Source organism: Poecilia reticulata, chromosome 5, assembly GCF_904066995.2.
Source record: "Poecilia reticulata chromosome 5, P_reticulata-male-v2, whole genome shotgun sequence".
Lineage (NCBI taxonomy): Eukaryota > Metazoa > Chordata > Actinopteri > Cyprinodontiformes > Poeciliidae > Poecilia > Poecilia reticulata.
In genome coordinates, this window is record NC_088834.1 from 15,285,284 (window position 1) to 15,301,399 (window position 16,116).

Consider the following 16,116-nt stretch of genomic DNA (forward strand, 5'->3'; position numbering starts at 1 on the left):
TTATTTCTACCCCAAGGTTACTTGAAAACTGGATCTTAATGATCTATAAAGCCTCCTTTCATATAATGTTGATCATTCAACTGAGAAGTAATTGTTGCCTTCAGATGCATTATGTTTGTACTAAAAGCTTAAATTTCCATTTTAAGTGCAGTGACAACAAATCTTCAAGCTTGCAAATTCACTTAGGTAAAAAAAAATACATGTACATTTATAGAACTGACAGGTTATTGTACTTTTATGTTTTTATTATATGCTCTTTAGTAATAAAAGTAGAAAGTCAAGTCAAGTCATAAAGGCTAACTGCAGATTTTCAGTCGTTGGCATGGATCATTTACATGTGTCAATGTGTCAAACAATTAAGTTTTAATGTCACCCCCTCCAAACCCTCAAAAAAAAAAAATCTCATAGCACTTTGCAATTTAAAATCCTTTTAATGAGAGAAAGTGTAGGAAATACCAGCTGCTGCCCACCTAGCTGAAGGAAGGTTGCTACTCCGTCGGTCACAAGAAAGACAAATTCAGCTGTTTGGTCAAATTCCTAATCAAAACCAAAATAGAAATAAATAAAATAGTTGTTTTTTTACAGTTAAAGTGAAAAGAACGAGTGTTTTTGTTTGCATTTTAACATGAAGCAAAGTTAGTTTTACTCCAGGTTACACCACCAGAACTTCACTCCAGCCCATGGATTTTCAAGACAGTATTAGGAAAACATTTGGTATTCGATGGTGTTCATGAATTTTCACTGACTATTTGACTGAAGCAAATGAGTAAACCGTTTTAATGCCTTTCTGCTTTTGGTTCATTTCAACCATTTAATGAGTAGTCTGCTCATCTACTGGGGAATTAAATTAATTCATCATTTTCAGTTTCACAAAGGTTTTTAAATATAAGTTGCTTCCGACCTACGGCTTATGTTTTGACTTTAAAACAACTTAATTGAATTTTCTTGATGGCTTTTCCGCCTTTTAAAACATTTTTCAGCATTGAAGTGTCACAAAATAAACTAAAAGCAAAGAGAGTCTAAACACAAGACACTTGGCTGTCACTCACTTGTAACAGTTTGTAATAATCAGCTGTCATTTACTGCAGTCCAATCAGCTCCTTGCAACGAACAATGCTAATGTGAAAACAATAAATTCAAAACCTAGAATAATTTAGTTGATCCAACCATTCATCCGTCTGTAAGCAGCTCTATGTCATGTTTCTACGGTCAGCTACCTTAAGGAGGAAGCTCAATTCACAATTTGTTTTTTAAGTAAAAATATGTTTCTTATGAGGAGATGCAGCAAAAAGACGAATAAACAAATAAAGACGAATAAAGTCATAAAGAACTCTGTTCTTACCTTAAGTCCATCTTGCCATAGATGTTCCCGTTGGAGCCGCTCTGCTTCACTCGCTAAACGCTACACATTTCAGACGAAGAAACGTCACATCACAGCCATACGTAAAACAACATGTCTGACTTAAAACATTTGACACTGAAACCACATTTATGTTCAGTTAGTGCTCTTGTTTTAGATTTGCAATCTACCTTAGTTACAAATAGTCTTATGTGAAAAAGTAAAATAATCTACAAATTAATTGAATTAGAGGGGAAAAACAAGAAAAAACTTTTTTTTCCCTTACAAAACTGTTACATATTTGTGTTCAAACTTGCATAATTTTGTCCTGTATGACATTATATCACCCACGAACAAAACAAATACATAAACCGTGCGTTTGAACAATAGTATACTTACATCGAGTGCCTTACGCTTCTTTGCCAGGAGTTTTTCTATATCCAAGGCCACCTTTTCCACAATCCTGCGCGGCTCATTCTTCGCCAGCTTGAAGTGTCGTCTTTCTTCATTGTATATCTGTAGGTAATAATATCAAAAACAACAGCAGCCAGTCAGAGTTATTCTGTGGAGTGTTATTTCTGCAAAAGTGAAGCATTTTCTGCAAACAACAGAATTTTCATAACTCTCTACGGAATTCGTGAAGTTATTTTTGAAAATTCTTATTTCCCGTGTGTATTTTCTGAGCGACAGAAACAAACACTGATAGGGATTTTTGGTATTATCATTTTGTTGTTACTTTAAAGTGTTCTCCTTTTTAAACTGTATGTGTGAACCGACCTAGAAGTCACAGCTGCCTGTTATCTTCATGTGAAACAGTTTGACCGAGATTTGAACCGGGCTCAGATCATGGGACAGATGTTAAATTGTTTTACGACCTTTGCTGTGTTTAGGTAAAATGTTTTACGACCTCAGCTGTTTCCTCTGCTGTCTTATCTTGCCTATCCTCCCTCTTTGAAGTTTGATAATAAAAGACAAGCTGTATCCAAAGATTGGCAGAACGCTCTGTGAACAGCTCTGAGAAGCAGTTGACAGAGTCTTCTCCTTTTGCTTGCAGAAGTTTAGTCATAAATTCATATACGTTGTCTGTGGTTCTTTTATGTAGGTTCTAGGAAAATACCTATCAAACACTGGTCTTATTTTCCACGATGGATTAGTCTGTAATGCATTAGATTAGCGGTGTCGAAACAAGAGCTCTGTTTCCCCGAAGGGAAGGAAGAGAGTGTGCTAGGATTTCCCCTCGACGTTGATAAAGTTGGGCTTTTAGATGTATGAAAGACTTGGTGGATTACCAAAAACAGCATTAAGTATTAATGCACCAAAAGACAGATGCAGAAAGAGAAGAAAACCGGCATAAATGCTTCTGTGTCATTAGATCTTTTTGTCTGACGCTTCTATGGAAGACTAGAGTTAAATAATTAAATAAAGGTGTTTGTTGAGAAATATATCAGGCCTAACCAAAGCATCAATATTTGTAGCACTGACCTTTCTTTTTACAGACTTTTGCAGTTCAGCTTTTCATACTGGATGACAGCTTGTGGCCAAAGCTGTCTTCTTATTAGGATTTGGTGGTGTCACACATTATCCACTGGGTTTTTGTAGAACAATTTACATGGATACATGTAAGAGTTGCTCATTATCTCAACATTTTTAAGATGCTTTCAAACCCCCATAACTTCCCTTTGGCTTTTGAATTAAATAGCGATATTGTAACTTTTTTTTCTTCCATAATTTTATTTAAAATTAGCATCATATACTATGACTAAACGGAAACGCACTTTTGTGATAAAAGCAAGTCAACTGAGCAGATGTAGTGGTTTTATGTGTGGATCTTTATGAGGCAATTTGCAGCATGCTAATTCAATCTCGGATTGCTAACACTGATAAGCAACTCGGCCTTAATCTTTTCAATCACAGGATCTGATGTGAGGATGTTCCTTCTCCTCCTCAAAATCCAACGATGTGCAGAAAAGGAAGCTTTGAACAGATAAGCAATAAGCCGACTGACCAAACATGCAGTTTTACGCTCACAAGCAGTCACCTTGTCGAAGACCTCAGCTTTTGTTGGTCACAACAAACACAAAAAAGCCGCATCATAGCAGACATCTCATCATCAGAGATCTAAACAATGAAAGTGCCAGGTGTCCTCTAGCAAGACAAGTCCTTCCACAAGTTACAGGATTTTCTTTTGATGAATCTGTATGATAAAAAGAAAAGGTGGCAGCACTGTTTTTCTATGTACAGTTGAAAGCGTTTGAATGGGGAAAAAAAGTACAAAGGCCAACATCAATACATGCACCTTTATGACAAACCTGGTTTACAATGATGCAACATTATGTAGCTTCTTCTGAATCACCATGAGCTTATATTTTCTGTCACAAATCTTAGCTTAGATCGCTTTGAATGCAGCAATTATATGGTGAAAGTTTAGTAGCACCTTACAAAAGCATAATGTGCTGTGCATGTGTTTTTTGCTGAAATAGAGGGATGACCTATATAGATATTTATCCAAACACCAACGTGAGAATAATTTTAACGGTAGCCTGAGCTGCATTTCTCATTAATTTGCAGAAACAAAGCTCTTTTTATGACCGAGTGCAGAGCACATGGAGAAACAGATATGCTTTGTTGTTCAGTTCAAATTTTAGTATGTTGTTATTTATTTATTAATATTTACTCTTTATTTTTTTACACACTTTTAAGAGTGTGACGCTCCTTTTTCCACACCATTTGTGTTATGTTGTGAAATACATTTGAGTGAAAAAGTATTTCAACTCTAAGGTCCAAAAAAGCCTCATTTAAGATCTGACCCATCTGGACAAACTCATTTTATTGCTAGAAAAATACAAATATGTATATTTTTAAACTGCTTGTGAATGCATATTTCTTTAGTTCACTAATGTTCTCTAGCAAACCTCAGAGGCCTTCACAAAGCAGATATATTGATACTGATATCAAATCACACACAGGTGCACGCTATGTACTAACTTGTCAACAGCTACTTACGCATGATTCTTTTTAAGAGTATCAGAGTAACAGAGCTGAGCGCAAATACTTTTTAACTTTTAAAACCATCTCTCATTTTCCTTCCTCTTCATAATTATGTGCTACTTAATGTTTATCTATAAAATCAATCAATCAATCAATCAAATGTTATTTGTATAGCACATTTCAGCAGCAAGGCATTTCAAAGTGCTTTACATAATTAAAATAAAAACAGCATGTGACATTGAATAAACAGTGAGAAAGAGAAAAAGATTTTGAAAAGGATTAAAACTAATAAAAACAAAAAGATAAAAACATTTAAAAACAAATATCAATACAATACATTAAACTCTTAGTGGGTATGAATAGTTTTGCAATGTACTATGGATTTATAATCCATCTAAAGCAAAGATATCTTGTTTTAATGCTGTTCTTAAACTGCACTATGAAATACATTGGTTAACTTTAGATGACCTGAATTACGTCCCAGCTATCTCCAAAAAGTACTAATCATGATTTCTTACAGCAGAGAGAATTTTATGAGTGACTAGAAGACATGCAGGATTTACAAAATATATCTTCTACGTTTGGCTTTGTTTGAAATTAAACTGCATACATTAAACTCCAAATCTAGTTAGGATTAATAATTGAATAACTGCAGGAACCAATGAACACAGACAAGAGTTTTTTTTTTATTATCTCAATTTAAAAGTATACTTGCAATATACTTTTAATCAGTAATAATTCCTGATGCATAGATTTTTAGGTGAAGTTATAAATCATGAATGTATTATGCTGGTTCTACTTATTGCCATCAGCATTAATAATTTTACTAATAGTAAAAAAAACAGCAGTAACAATGTTCTTTAAAAATCCCTAACAAAGATCTACTCTTTCTCCTGAATATTCAACTGTAATCCAAATAAATGTTCACACAGAGTTTGCAGTAAGAGGGGGAGACTTGTGACATATTTGTAAAAAATGACAGGATATTTCCAGCATCTCCATGAATAGGTTGCTGGTTTGAGGTCATCAGACTCTCAACCTCACGAGAAAAACTGTCAGAGGGAAGATGACAACGTGTCAAACAGAAAGAGAGTGGGACGAGAGGAGCGTATGGATGGAGTTGCCACAGATTGTGGAAGTTTTTATTTTTTTTCCCCCAATGATTGAATTCCTAATACCGACTGCAAGGCATTCCTCAAGTTTCTGTGCTGACCTGATGCTACACTGGTCCATGAAACAAAGATGGGAACATGCAGTAATGAACAGGACGTCTCTGTGAACTGTGCGCCATCTGTGAAGAACTCGGTTCTGCTGAGAATATATTAATGAGCGAGGCCGAGGACGGATGTGACAGAAAGAAAACCTAAGATGATGTTATCAGGAGATATCTGCAGTTCCATAACAGATTCTCGTCATAAGATGCTAAAAAATTGCGGTTGCAGAAGAATGAATACTTGGTATAGTCGTGGATTCAGAAAAAAAATTAAAGCACCAATCCTGATTTTAACATGCACTAATTTCTCAGCAGTTTGAAATTTCTGCTTTGAGTATGTCATGAGACCTTGCAAAGCCGAGGTCTCATGACCTGGTGCTTACTGCAACAGTAAGCACCAAATGTTGCAATCATTTCTACACCGAAGTACACAAAAATATATATATTTATATAAAAGTGTACTCTCGATATAAATATGAATAAAACAGGCCTCGAGTGTGCAAAACCACACACACCATAGGTTATACACAGGATTACTTACTGAATGGAGACAAGTTACACTCCAAAAAACCCGACATATCTATGAAGTACTTAGAAATCTGAGAATTTTAAAGGGGTTGTGCTTTTTTTTTTTACAACGACATTAAAAAGGCTTTACTCTTTAAGACATTTGAGATAGCTGACAACAAAAGGCATCTCATCTTGATACTGAGCCAAATAAAGATTTTTCTGCTGCAAAGACACTTTCTGAACAAAAAAAAAAAAAAACTGAATAAATATCTCTACTGTAATTTATACTTTAAAACATAATATTAAACAAGGTTGGCTAGTGATTATAAACAACTATTAAAATATCAAGATGGATGTAAACATTTGAACGAATGAGATCATTTGCTCTGTGATTTATGATTCTCTCTGCATCTCTGCTGCTGGATAAATAACTTGTAAATCTTGTAGTCTATCAACCAAATATTTCACAGTAGAATCTGATGTACAAGCTTCTAACGGAAACACATTTTTGAGAAAACAATCCCTGCCACAGAGCCAGTTATGTCTCCAGCATCAGTTACCATGGTGACAGACCTATGTAAATTATCAAGTGGCTTTCTGATAATGAAAATGCCAAACTACACATGAAGTTACCCCAGTAAGCCACTATTCCTGTAGGATGTAGGAATTTAGCATAGCGATGTTAGCCAATGGCAAAAAAAGAATTAGCATGGTTAGCATACCACATAGCATAGAGGACTTCATGATTTTCTCACTCAAGTTTTTAGATTATAAAGGACACTTGTATTAAAAATAGTTTCATTACATGTTTTTAATAATTGACCAGCTACTTTTAGCTGAAATGTAGATGGGCAGCTAAATATATTATATTTATATATAGATGGAGTGGGTGGCTCCAACGCAGGATTCAATGTTTTATTCCTGGTGTTCCTAGTGTGTGTGCGTATGTGTGTGTGTGTAGGGGTGCGTGCGTGTGTGTGTTTTATTTGAAACGCTTCCTAAGCCAGGATAAGGATTTTCTTTAACATATTCAGCGTATTTCAGATGCAAGTGGAGATTAATGAGGACTTAATGAAGAAGCGAGTGTCACATCGAGGCCTTACTGCAGGCTGACCATCTGCTCCGCAGTGACACAAACAAAAAGGACTCATGGCGATGCGCTCCGCTGAGGCAACGCCCCCACACATCTCTCCAGAGCACGGCTCTCTGGCCTCCTGCTTATGATCTCTGATTCTGTTTGTTGGCATTTCCCCTTAACTGCCCCCACCGTCGCCATCAGGTGCAATACAGAAAATGTTAAATAACTGAGTAAGCACCAGCTGGGACTTTAGCTGCAGATTTATAGTAAAAAAAATAAAATAAATAAAAAAATGGGGAATGTATTTCTAGCAATGCTCGAACCATTTTCCCGACTATTATTTCAAATAATGCTTTAACTACAAAAATAGACAAGATTTGTGTTATTTTTCTTATCCTTTGGAGAGAAAACACTGATTAGAGGACAGATGTGTTATTATTCCTCCAAAGGTTAACTTAATATATAGATAAAATTCAGACTACACTTTGAAAGCGTATAATTTATGGGATACAAAGTTTCTAACATATATAAAATCAGCTTACAAGTTTACCATTATTTTATGAGTCCTTTTATAACCATAAAATATTACAATGCTCATTACTTCTTATCCCACTAGCTACAGACGCTGATGCAAAGATCCCTATATTCAAGAGACATGCATATGGCATACTTGTTTCCTTTGTATGAGAGCATCTATTGTATGACTCAGCTGCTTGAAGAGACTGTCTTTGTTGCAGCCAGAGTAGTGGCAGGACTTGGTGCTGAAGTGCCAAAAACATTACAGTAAATTTGGCGACTGAGTGTTGCCACCTCAGTGCGAGCATGAAGAGACTGTAAACCTGGCCTGAGGCCAACGGGGCAACTACTGTTTCTTTTTCTGCGATGACTAAACCAACTTGCTTGGACATATACCTTGGAAAACCCAAAACTACTGTTATGCATTCCCAAATATGCTCCCGTCTTACTGAACCACTGCAATATTATCACAAGAGTTGTATGCATACTAAAATCAGTCGCACACGGCGAACTCTCAAAGGTCCTGCAGGATCATCCGGGATCTATATGACGTTGTGGTGGTTGTCTTAAATTAAAGCATTAGGAGGTTTTAACCCATACTTTGTCTTTTTTTTTATTCTTCAATGGACAGGGGAGTATTGGCAGTAAAACTGGTCTTGAAGCAAAAAGTCACTGATGTCCCAATAAAGCTGGAAAGATCCATAGCAATCATATTCTGACTGTTATGAAATGTGGTCATTTTATGAGCTACTAAAGCTGTCTGATTTCCAGGAAATGTCTGGTAGTTAACACCATTAAAATCTGAAATCAATTTAGAGGATAAGAAGGTTTAGGAATCGGTTTACTATGATGCAATGTCAACATGCATTACATGCAGATGTTAAAGAGTAGCTACTTCTGATGGGGGGGCTTGCAGAAGGAAAATGTCTGATTTGCTAAGCTTGACTGTAGGAGTTAATAAGCTCAAAACATCATGAAGGACAGTGCCAAATATTCTAAATCTAACCACTGTAGGCGTGCGTCCAGTCATCACTGTAGCGTTGCATAAATTTGTGCAAGAGTGGTAATTAATGAAAACAATAAACACAATGTCAGCAAGATTTGGCTGCACCTGAAAAACAAAGCCTTTAATCTGAAAGCAGCTAAAATATTCCAAGCTGCTGACGAGAAATGTGAGACTACCGTAGATGTAAAAGAAAGTTGTTGCAATTGGCCGTTTGTGGCTCTGCAAGATGGGCTAGAAATGCACTCGTGAAAACAATAAATAAATAAGTAAGAATGTAATTATTTTTTTTTTGTATTTAATGCAGCTATTCAGATGCAGCTCTGGAGCTTAATGGATTCACGGTTGTGCTGAGTTTATGCCGCTCAGTAATAAGTAAGAATCGAAACCACACACACTCACCCCTTTCAGCTGCTGAACTCCAGTGATGTGCTGAAAGGCTCTGTCAATCTCCTGCTGGATCCGCCTGGCCCAGTGCATTATCCTGTGGATAAACATCAGACGCTGACTTTCACACTGCAGAAGAAAAACTGATTAACTGGATACACGTGTGTTGGTGGCTCCCAGGAATGACAAGAGACGGATCAGCACAAGCAGTAACACATGACGACTGATGCACAAACACATTTTTTTTAAATGTGCTTCATTTACCCAAATCGAAACTTTGCAAATGCCTTCAGAGAAGTAGATTTTAATGCTGTAGCCCATTTCAGAGTCTCGATTTAGGCACTAAAAATATGCAGCTGCAATATGAAGACAGAAGTGTGTTGCTTTGTCAATGTGTCTGATGTTTTCTTTTATCTAAAGTATCACTGATGTGGCTTGTGTTGAAGTGCTTTATAAATAAAGCTGCTGCTCATGAAACAATTAATAAGCAATTAATATTTATGAGAGTAAAATAAATTATTGATTTATGAGTAAATTACAAGTCAGAAAACAGCAGAAGGAATTTCCATCCATCCATCCATTTTCTTACACCCTTGTCCCTCAGTGGGGTCGGGAGGGTTGCTGGTGCCCATCTCCAGCTAACGTTCCGGGCGAGAGGCAGGTCACCCTGGACAGGTCACCAGTCTGTCGCAGGGCAACACAGTAACACACAGGACAAACAACCATGCACACACACTCACACCTAGGGGCAATTTGGAGAGGCCAATTAACCAATTAACCTGACAGTCATGTTTTTGGACTGTGGGAGAAAACCGGAGTACCCAGAGAAAACCCACACATGCACAGGGAGAACATGCAAACTCCATGCAGAAAGACCAGGGCCGGGAATCGAACCCAGAACCTTCTTGCTGCAAGGCAACAGCTCTACCAACTGCGCCACTGTGCAGCCCACTTGAAGGAATTTTTATAACTTTACTTACTAAAACCCCACTAAACTATATGCATGAATAAAAAAAGTCTTCCCTTAGCCAGTTAGCAATCTCCAAGTCTTTTCAGGAAAATATGAACTTATCGGACGAAAGTAGAAATTTGTGGGAGGTGTGCATCCTGACACACTTGGCGGTAGCAGTGAGGTGCTCTAAGGTTGCTTTGCTGTTCAAATCCAGAACAACTTGCTGTAATTTATGTAACCATAAATACAGCTCACCAAGTTCACCTCTCAAAACAGAAATGAAAGTTTTGGATTTGATTAAATTGAAAATTCTGTCTGACTGAAATACTGTGGCATGCCCTTGTTTCATCCTCTCTACACCAACATAACAGATTCATTGCTGAAATTATCAGAAATGATTGACAACATTTGCTGCTCCGAAGGGTTGCAAAAACTCTTCAGTTTTCACATGGAGTTATCATGGTTTATTTTGCCCTGATGAATGAAATTATTTAAAAACTGATTTATTTACTTGGGGTGTCTTTGATATTTAAGAATGTTTGATTCAAAATATGAGGTAAAAACAAACGAGGTGCAAAAACAGATGAGGTGTGTTATCATGGTTAAATGTGCAAAAAGGAGTTCATGAGGTAAAAAGAAAAAATTCTGCAATAACGAAGGATTCCTGCTATTTCCTACAGAGAGAAGCAACCAAAAATGGAGGAAATCTGAATCCACCAAAAATGTTCAATAAAAGGAAAAGCTGGGGCCCGAATGTCTTAAAACAATGGCTTTGTTATTTCTAACTTGGGGGTAGAGTGAATTCTTGTTAAAAACGTGAAGACAGAAATCTCAGTTTGGCCAATCAGAGAGGATTTGTGACATGTAAAGCAACTCAAAACTTAACAACATGCCCTACAGATTCACCTTAATATGAAAGAGATGTAAACTTCATAACACTGTCTTTACTCTTTTATGAATTTGTATGGAGAACATAATTTAAAACAGACATTCATTGGTGTAAAAAATCACAGTGAAGTATTTTGTTGGAAGTCATGGGTTTGAGGAGTTTGCATGTAAGGTTTCTCAGAGTAGTAAAACAACCATATTAGTTTCATAGACCACTCTAAATCAAACCTTGTGAGTGTTTGCATGCAAAATGTAGCATAAAATTGTTGAGGTTTGAGTTGTTTACTCATAAATTGGCTACTCGTCAGTACACTATACAAACCCGTGTTGGAAAAAAGCTCAACTGACTCAGGAAACCAACCAGTGATTGGTTGAAATAAGATCTTGTAGAGACTCATGAACATCTCACAAGGACAACACACACTGCATCACCCACCCAGTTATACATTTATGGCGTCCAGATGGAAAATATTTCTCATTAAATGCCACATGGCACCCAAGAGGTCTGAAAATACTGGCAGCGCCGTACATATAGTCTGCCAACCTATCAGAAAAAGTGAAGCCCAACCTATGACTCACCCTGGCAATGTGACATCCGTTCCTGGAGTGCTATTTTGGTAATCTATAGTTGTGGAAGGCCAATTTATTTTTCTATGGACAAAAGTATGGAACTTGCTGCTGGGTCGCCTGTGGCTCGATAGGAAGAGTAGACGTCTTGCCATTGAAATGCTGCTCGACTCCTCTGTAGCATGTTTATGTGTCCCTAACGCCAAGTTGTCTACTGTAAGAATGCGTGCGTGTGTGTGTGTTTAGAAATGATGTCTGGGTAAATGTGGCTCTAGTGAAAAGTGCTTTAATTAGTCAGTAGGACTACAAAAGCACTGTCTAAATTCAGTCCATTTGCAACAACACAGAGCATCTTCAATAATTTATTGATTTATAAAGTGCTTTAAGATATCCAAATGAGACCAGTAAAAATCATAGCACTGAAAAGGTTCACAGAAAACAAAATGATAAAAAGAAATAATAATAATACATTACAGGTTTCTCAAATCAAACACTTCTTTAATTTGGCATAAGAATCCAGTATAAAAAATTAAAAAAAACACAGGGTGATGGCCGCACATCTTATGATGTTTGGTAATAGACCGGCATTGTATTTTGGGCAAGTTGTAAGCAATATAAGCTCAACTGGGTGACTATATAAAAGAGAGTATAGCTAGAGCCGCCATGGAATGGCATAAAACAAAATGTATTTGTGTGTTAGAATGGCCTAGTCAAAGTCTAGAACTAAATCCTATTAAATATATGTGGGAACATTGCAAATGGACCAAAAAAAAAAAGATTCACTATCTGTGAGCAAAGCTTTACAAGACAAGAATCAAAAGATTTGCAACTGCAGCTGCAGCAAAAGGCAGCTAAGGTTTGGACAAGGTTATGAAAGAAATTCCATTTCAAACTTTTCCAACATGGATCTGTAAACACAAAGTCATAAAATACTCAGTAGATTCTCTCTCATTTGGTTTATGCACACAGCTCATTTGTGTCGTCTTCATATATAAGGCAGGAGCACCAGCACTTCTTACAGTGGCCTGCAATTTCAAAGCAACCCACACATTTTACACATCAAATCAGAACAATCCTGCAGTGTAAGAAATCACGTCTTTTATATTTAACATCATCTTGAGGTGTGAGCCATGAAGAGGCAGAGGAAACACAAAGACGTTTTAAAAGACAGATTCTGTCATTCTGTCCTCAACAAAAACACAATTATGGAGAATGTTGGGTCCTGCAGCGGTACAGGTGAAGAACTCCTAATGATGGTCTCTTCCACAGTTTAGACCTTTTTTTCCTAACAGAACTGAACATAGTTGAGCTTTTTACTATATGATAGTTCAGTCAGGAAGCGCAGCTGCATGGCCAGAGAATCTCCCTGGCTGCTTTAAGTGCCCAGAGAGTGGATTCATTATCAGTCAGACAGCTTGGAGCAGAGTTACAAGACAACATAACGGATTAATGCCTTGCTGGGCTTGTTCCTACTGTGAGACGAGGCACAAATCTTCTCTCTGCTGCCTAACTCCACAGAAAGATACAGCCGTTTGAATGTTACAAATCATCCCTCCTCTCATTTTCTATTCTAGCTGAACTGCAACACAAAAGTTCAGATCAGATCATGAAAAGACTTGCTCTATTACAGTGTTTGTTTGTTTTTTACATTCTTTGTGAAAAAGGACAAAATTAGGAGAGTATTGTGAAACTCAACCTAGGATTTTTTTTTTAACTCTCTCTCTCTCTCAATGCTCATTGTGAAGATGCAGCTGAACGTCTTCGCAGTGCCCGATTTAAAAGTGAAATGATCTTCAGCTTGAGGCGACTGAGGCAGCAGGAGAAAAATAACAAGAAATGCTCTAAAAAGATCTGCAGCTGAAAACATTCCCTTCGCCTCGCAACACAATATGAAGCAAAACTGAATATTTTCTGGATAACACTTAAAAAAAAAAAAAAAAAACATCCCAGTCATAATGAGGATTAGTTGTTAAGTGTTGATCAAAGAAAGTGCAGCCCACACTAGCTGATCAAATCAAAACATTCAGTAAATAATAAGTGACTGTTTTCTAATCCAAATCCAGACATCTGTGGAACCTCTCCGACCGGCTTTTAAACATTTTCAGATAGCGCTGTTATTTTCAGGTGTGATGCTCATTAAAAGACATGCGAGCAGAACTGTGGGTCTACTCCATGTCACGCTGCAGAGAGGTGTTCACGTTATTGAGTGAGGCCTTGATTTATAATGCATAAAAGCCCAGGGGCCAACAGAGGTTCCTGACAATATTTTGAACTGCAAGAGTTACATAAAAATGAACAGTTCAATGATGGGTAATAAATAATAGATTTAAGAAAGAAGAAGCCAGTTGTAATTGCTACACTTCTGATATGCCTCTGAACATGCAAAATGTGAATTAGAGTACATGCGAGTCACATAGAGAACTCATATTAGCACAAGACCTCATACCAACGTTATTTTGCAGTCAAACAGTGTGAATATATACCCTCATCAGCCACTTTATTATGTATGCTTTTATTTAATTTATTAACTGTGCAGGTTAGTACTGAGTTGGATCTCTTTTTTTCCAGAACTGCATTAATTCTAGATGGCACAGACTGAAAGAGGTGTGAGAATAATTTGTCAGCTGCATGTCCCTGGTATAAATCTCCCACTCCACCGCAGCTCAAAGGTACTCTTAACAGACTGAGGGTAAAGTGAGCTTATTATGCTCAAGGAACTGGTTTAAGATGATTAAAGCTTTGTGAAACAGCCATAAGAAAATGGGTGCACTGCAGTCTTAAAGGGGTGGACAGTACTCAGGAAGGCTGTGATGTTTACAGAGTTGGTGCTACAGGCCCCGAAGTCTGCAAATAAAATATTTCCAGCACAATTGCACCACCAGAAAGAAGCTTGCTGGCTGCATTTTAGCCAAACTTGCAGCAGGCGTAAGAGGACATGAAGTTAGTTGGTGTGAGGGCAGAGGATGCAGAGGACTAAATGAAGACAGATGATTTGCTGTGGCGACCCCTGAAGGGAAAAGCCGAGTGAGAAGAAGAAGATGCACCAGGCATGTAAACAAACCTATCCACTCTATGATAAAGTGATTTCTTGCATGAACACAAGCTTATTTTAATGATACATTGCATCTGCTGAGTCTGCTATGACCTTTGGAGGGTGAGATAATACAGCACATCTTAAGCCTGGAAGTAGTTTGCACAGTTCAAACATGCATATATTATCTACAGGATTATGTAATAACTTCTGGTCACATTACTTCAAAAAAATAAAAGCACCAGGGCTGGATCTGATTGTTTTTCATGGTGTATTTCATTGAAATGATTGAAGGCAGGTGCTACCTGTGAAAAAAAAAAAAATGACAGGAATGTTTGCAATATTTCATTTTTTTTCCTGGAAACTTGCAAATTGCCACGTCCACCACAAGTTGTTGCTTACTTTTACTGACAGCTCCTCTGGTACTTTGAGCTTTATTGGCTTTTATTTGGTCCTATTCAAAGATAACATCAAATAAATGAAAGTTACAGCTTTACATTTTATTTTAATTTATATTTTCTTCCAATACCATATCTTTGAGATTGGAGGTAAACCCTATACTCAAGTAAAACCGAATCAGTAATACACATCTGTCATGTCCAGCTGTGTTGCTGAGGTGTTTTGCGGTTGTGTGTCTGTTTTTTTTTCAACTTCCTGTTTGATTTTGGCACTAATTTCCTGTTTCGTTCCAGACAACTTTACCTCCTGTGATTCCCACCTGCTATCAGCCTCTGCCGTACCGTAATGATATCCACCAATGTCTCATTGTCTTCCTTTGTTTGTCTATTTATACCTCAATCTGCCAACTCACGCTTAGCCGTTCATCTTCATCTCAAATTCTTTGTTGTAATCCTAGCGCTGTGCTCATGTCGTTGTGACCCAGCTTGTATTTTTGGACTTGTCTCTGCCTTTGTGAATTTATGCCACTTTGTTGAGTCTTGCATAAGAGTTCTCCACTCTGTGCCTTGTGACAACATCTTGCAGCCGATTTACTTATAAAAAAAAAAAATAATTACCTTACCTTAAATGTTAATGTTAAAATGTCACCTATTTTATTTAGTTTGTACACTGGAATTTTTTGTCTGAACTTGACTGTAAAACTGCACAAAGCACAATTATATGCTCAAAATATTCTGATATTATCTTTTTAACATTTTAAATATAAAGCTTTTTACAATAGAGGCAGATCACAGAGGCTGGGTATATAGTCCAAAAATAGAAATAATCTCTTTTTTTTCCTATTTTCTATGAATAAAATGCGATAGAGATCTGGTTGTGAACATGAATGAACCGCACAGTTAAAACTTTGAAAGCATATATAGGGATAAAACTAAAGTGGAGATCTTACTGAATTTAATGAAAAAAAATCTTTATGCAAGTCATCAATAAAATTGAAAACATTTCAGTGTTGAATATCACACCTTCATCGCATATTTTGTACTTAAGTAATATCATTGTAAAACCTACAAGTGGGTTATTTTAGCAGGCATGCAACATGTGTAAAAACTCAGTATCTAAAACAGCTTCATTTGTAAATGTGACATAATTTTAGTTCTTATTGTAAAGGCATTTTAGTAATCAGACAGAAGTAGCCCTACCTCCAGCTACATCTGGCATTTGGGTTTCTAATATTTTGGGAAATTA

At 36.9% G+C, this 16,116-nt stretch overlaps 1 protein-coding gene across 4 annotated transcripts in view; it reads right to left on the reverse strand.

The window, feature by feature from the left end:
• Positions 1–16,116, reverse strand: part of LOC103464608 (aminoacylase-1A-like) — a 55,091-nt gene that overhangs the window by 18,884 nt on the left and 20,091 nt on the right. For all 4 annotated transcript variants that reach the window (XM_081607115.1, XM_017304813.2, XM_017304812.2 and 1 more), the window contains exons 2-4: positions 9,050–9,131; positions 1,739–1,855; positions 1,343–1,402 (exon numbers count right to left, since the gene is read on the reverse strand). In XM_081607115.1, coding sequence (XP_081463241.1) covers positions 1,343–1,402; positions 1,739–1,855; positions 9,050–9,127 — 255 coding nt within the window. In that variant the 5' untranslated portion in view covers positions 9,128–9,131. The remainder of the gene's footprint in view (positions 1–1,342; positions 1,403–1,738; positions 1,856–9,049; positions 9,132–16,116) is intronic.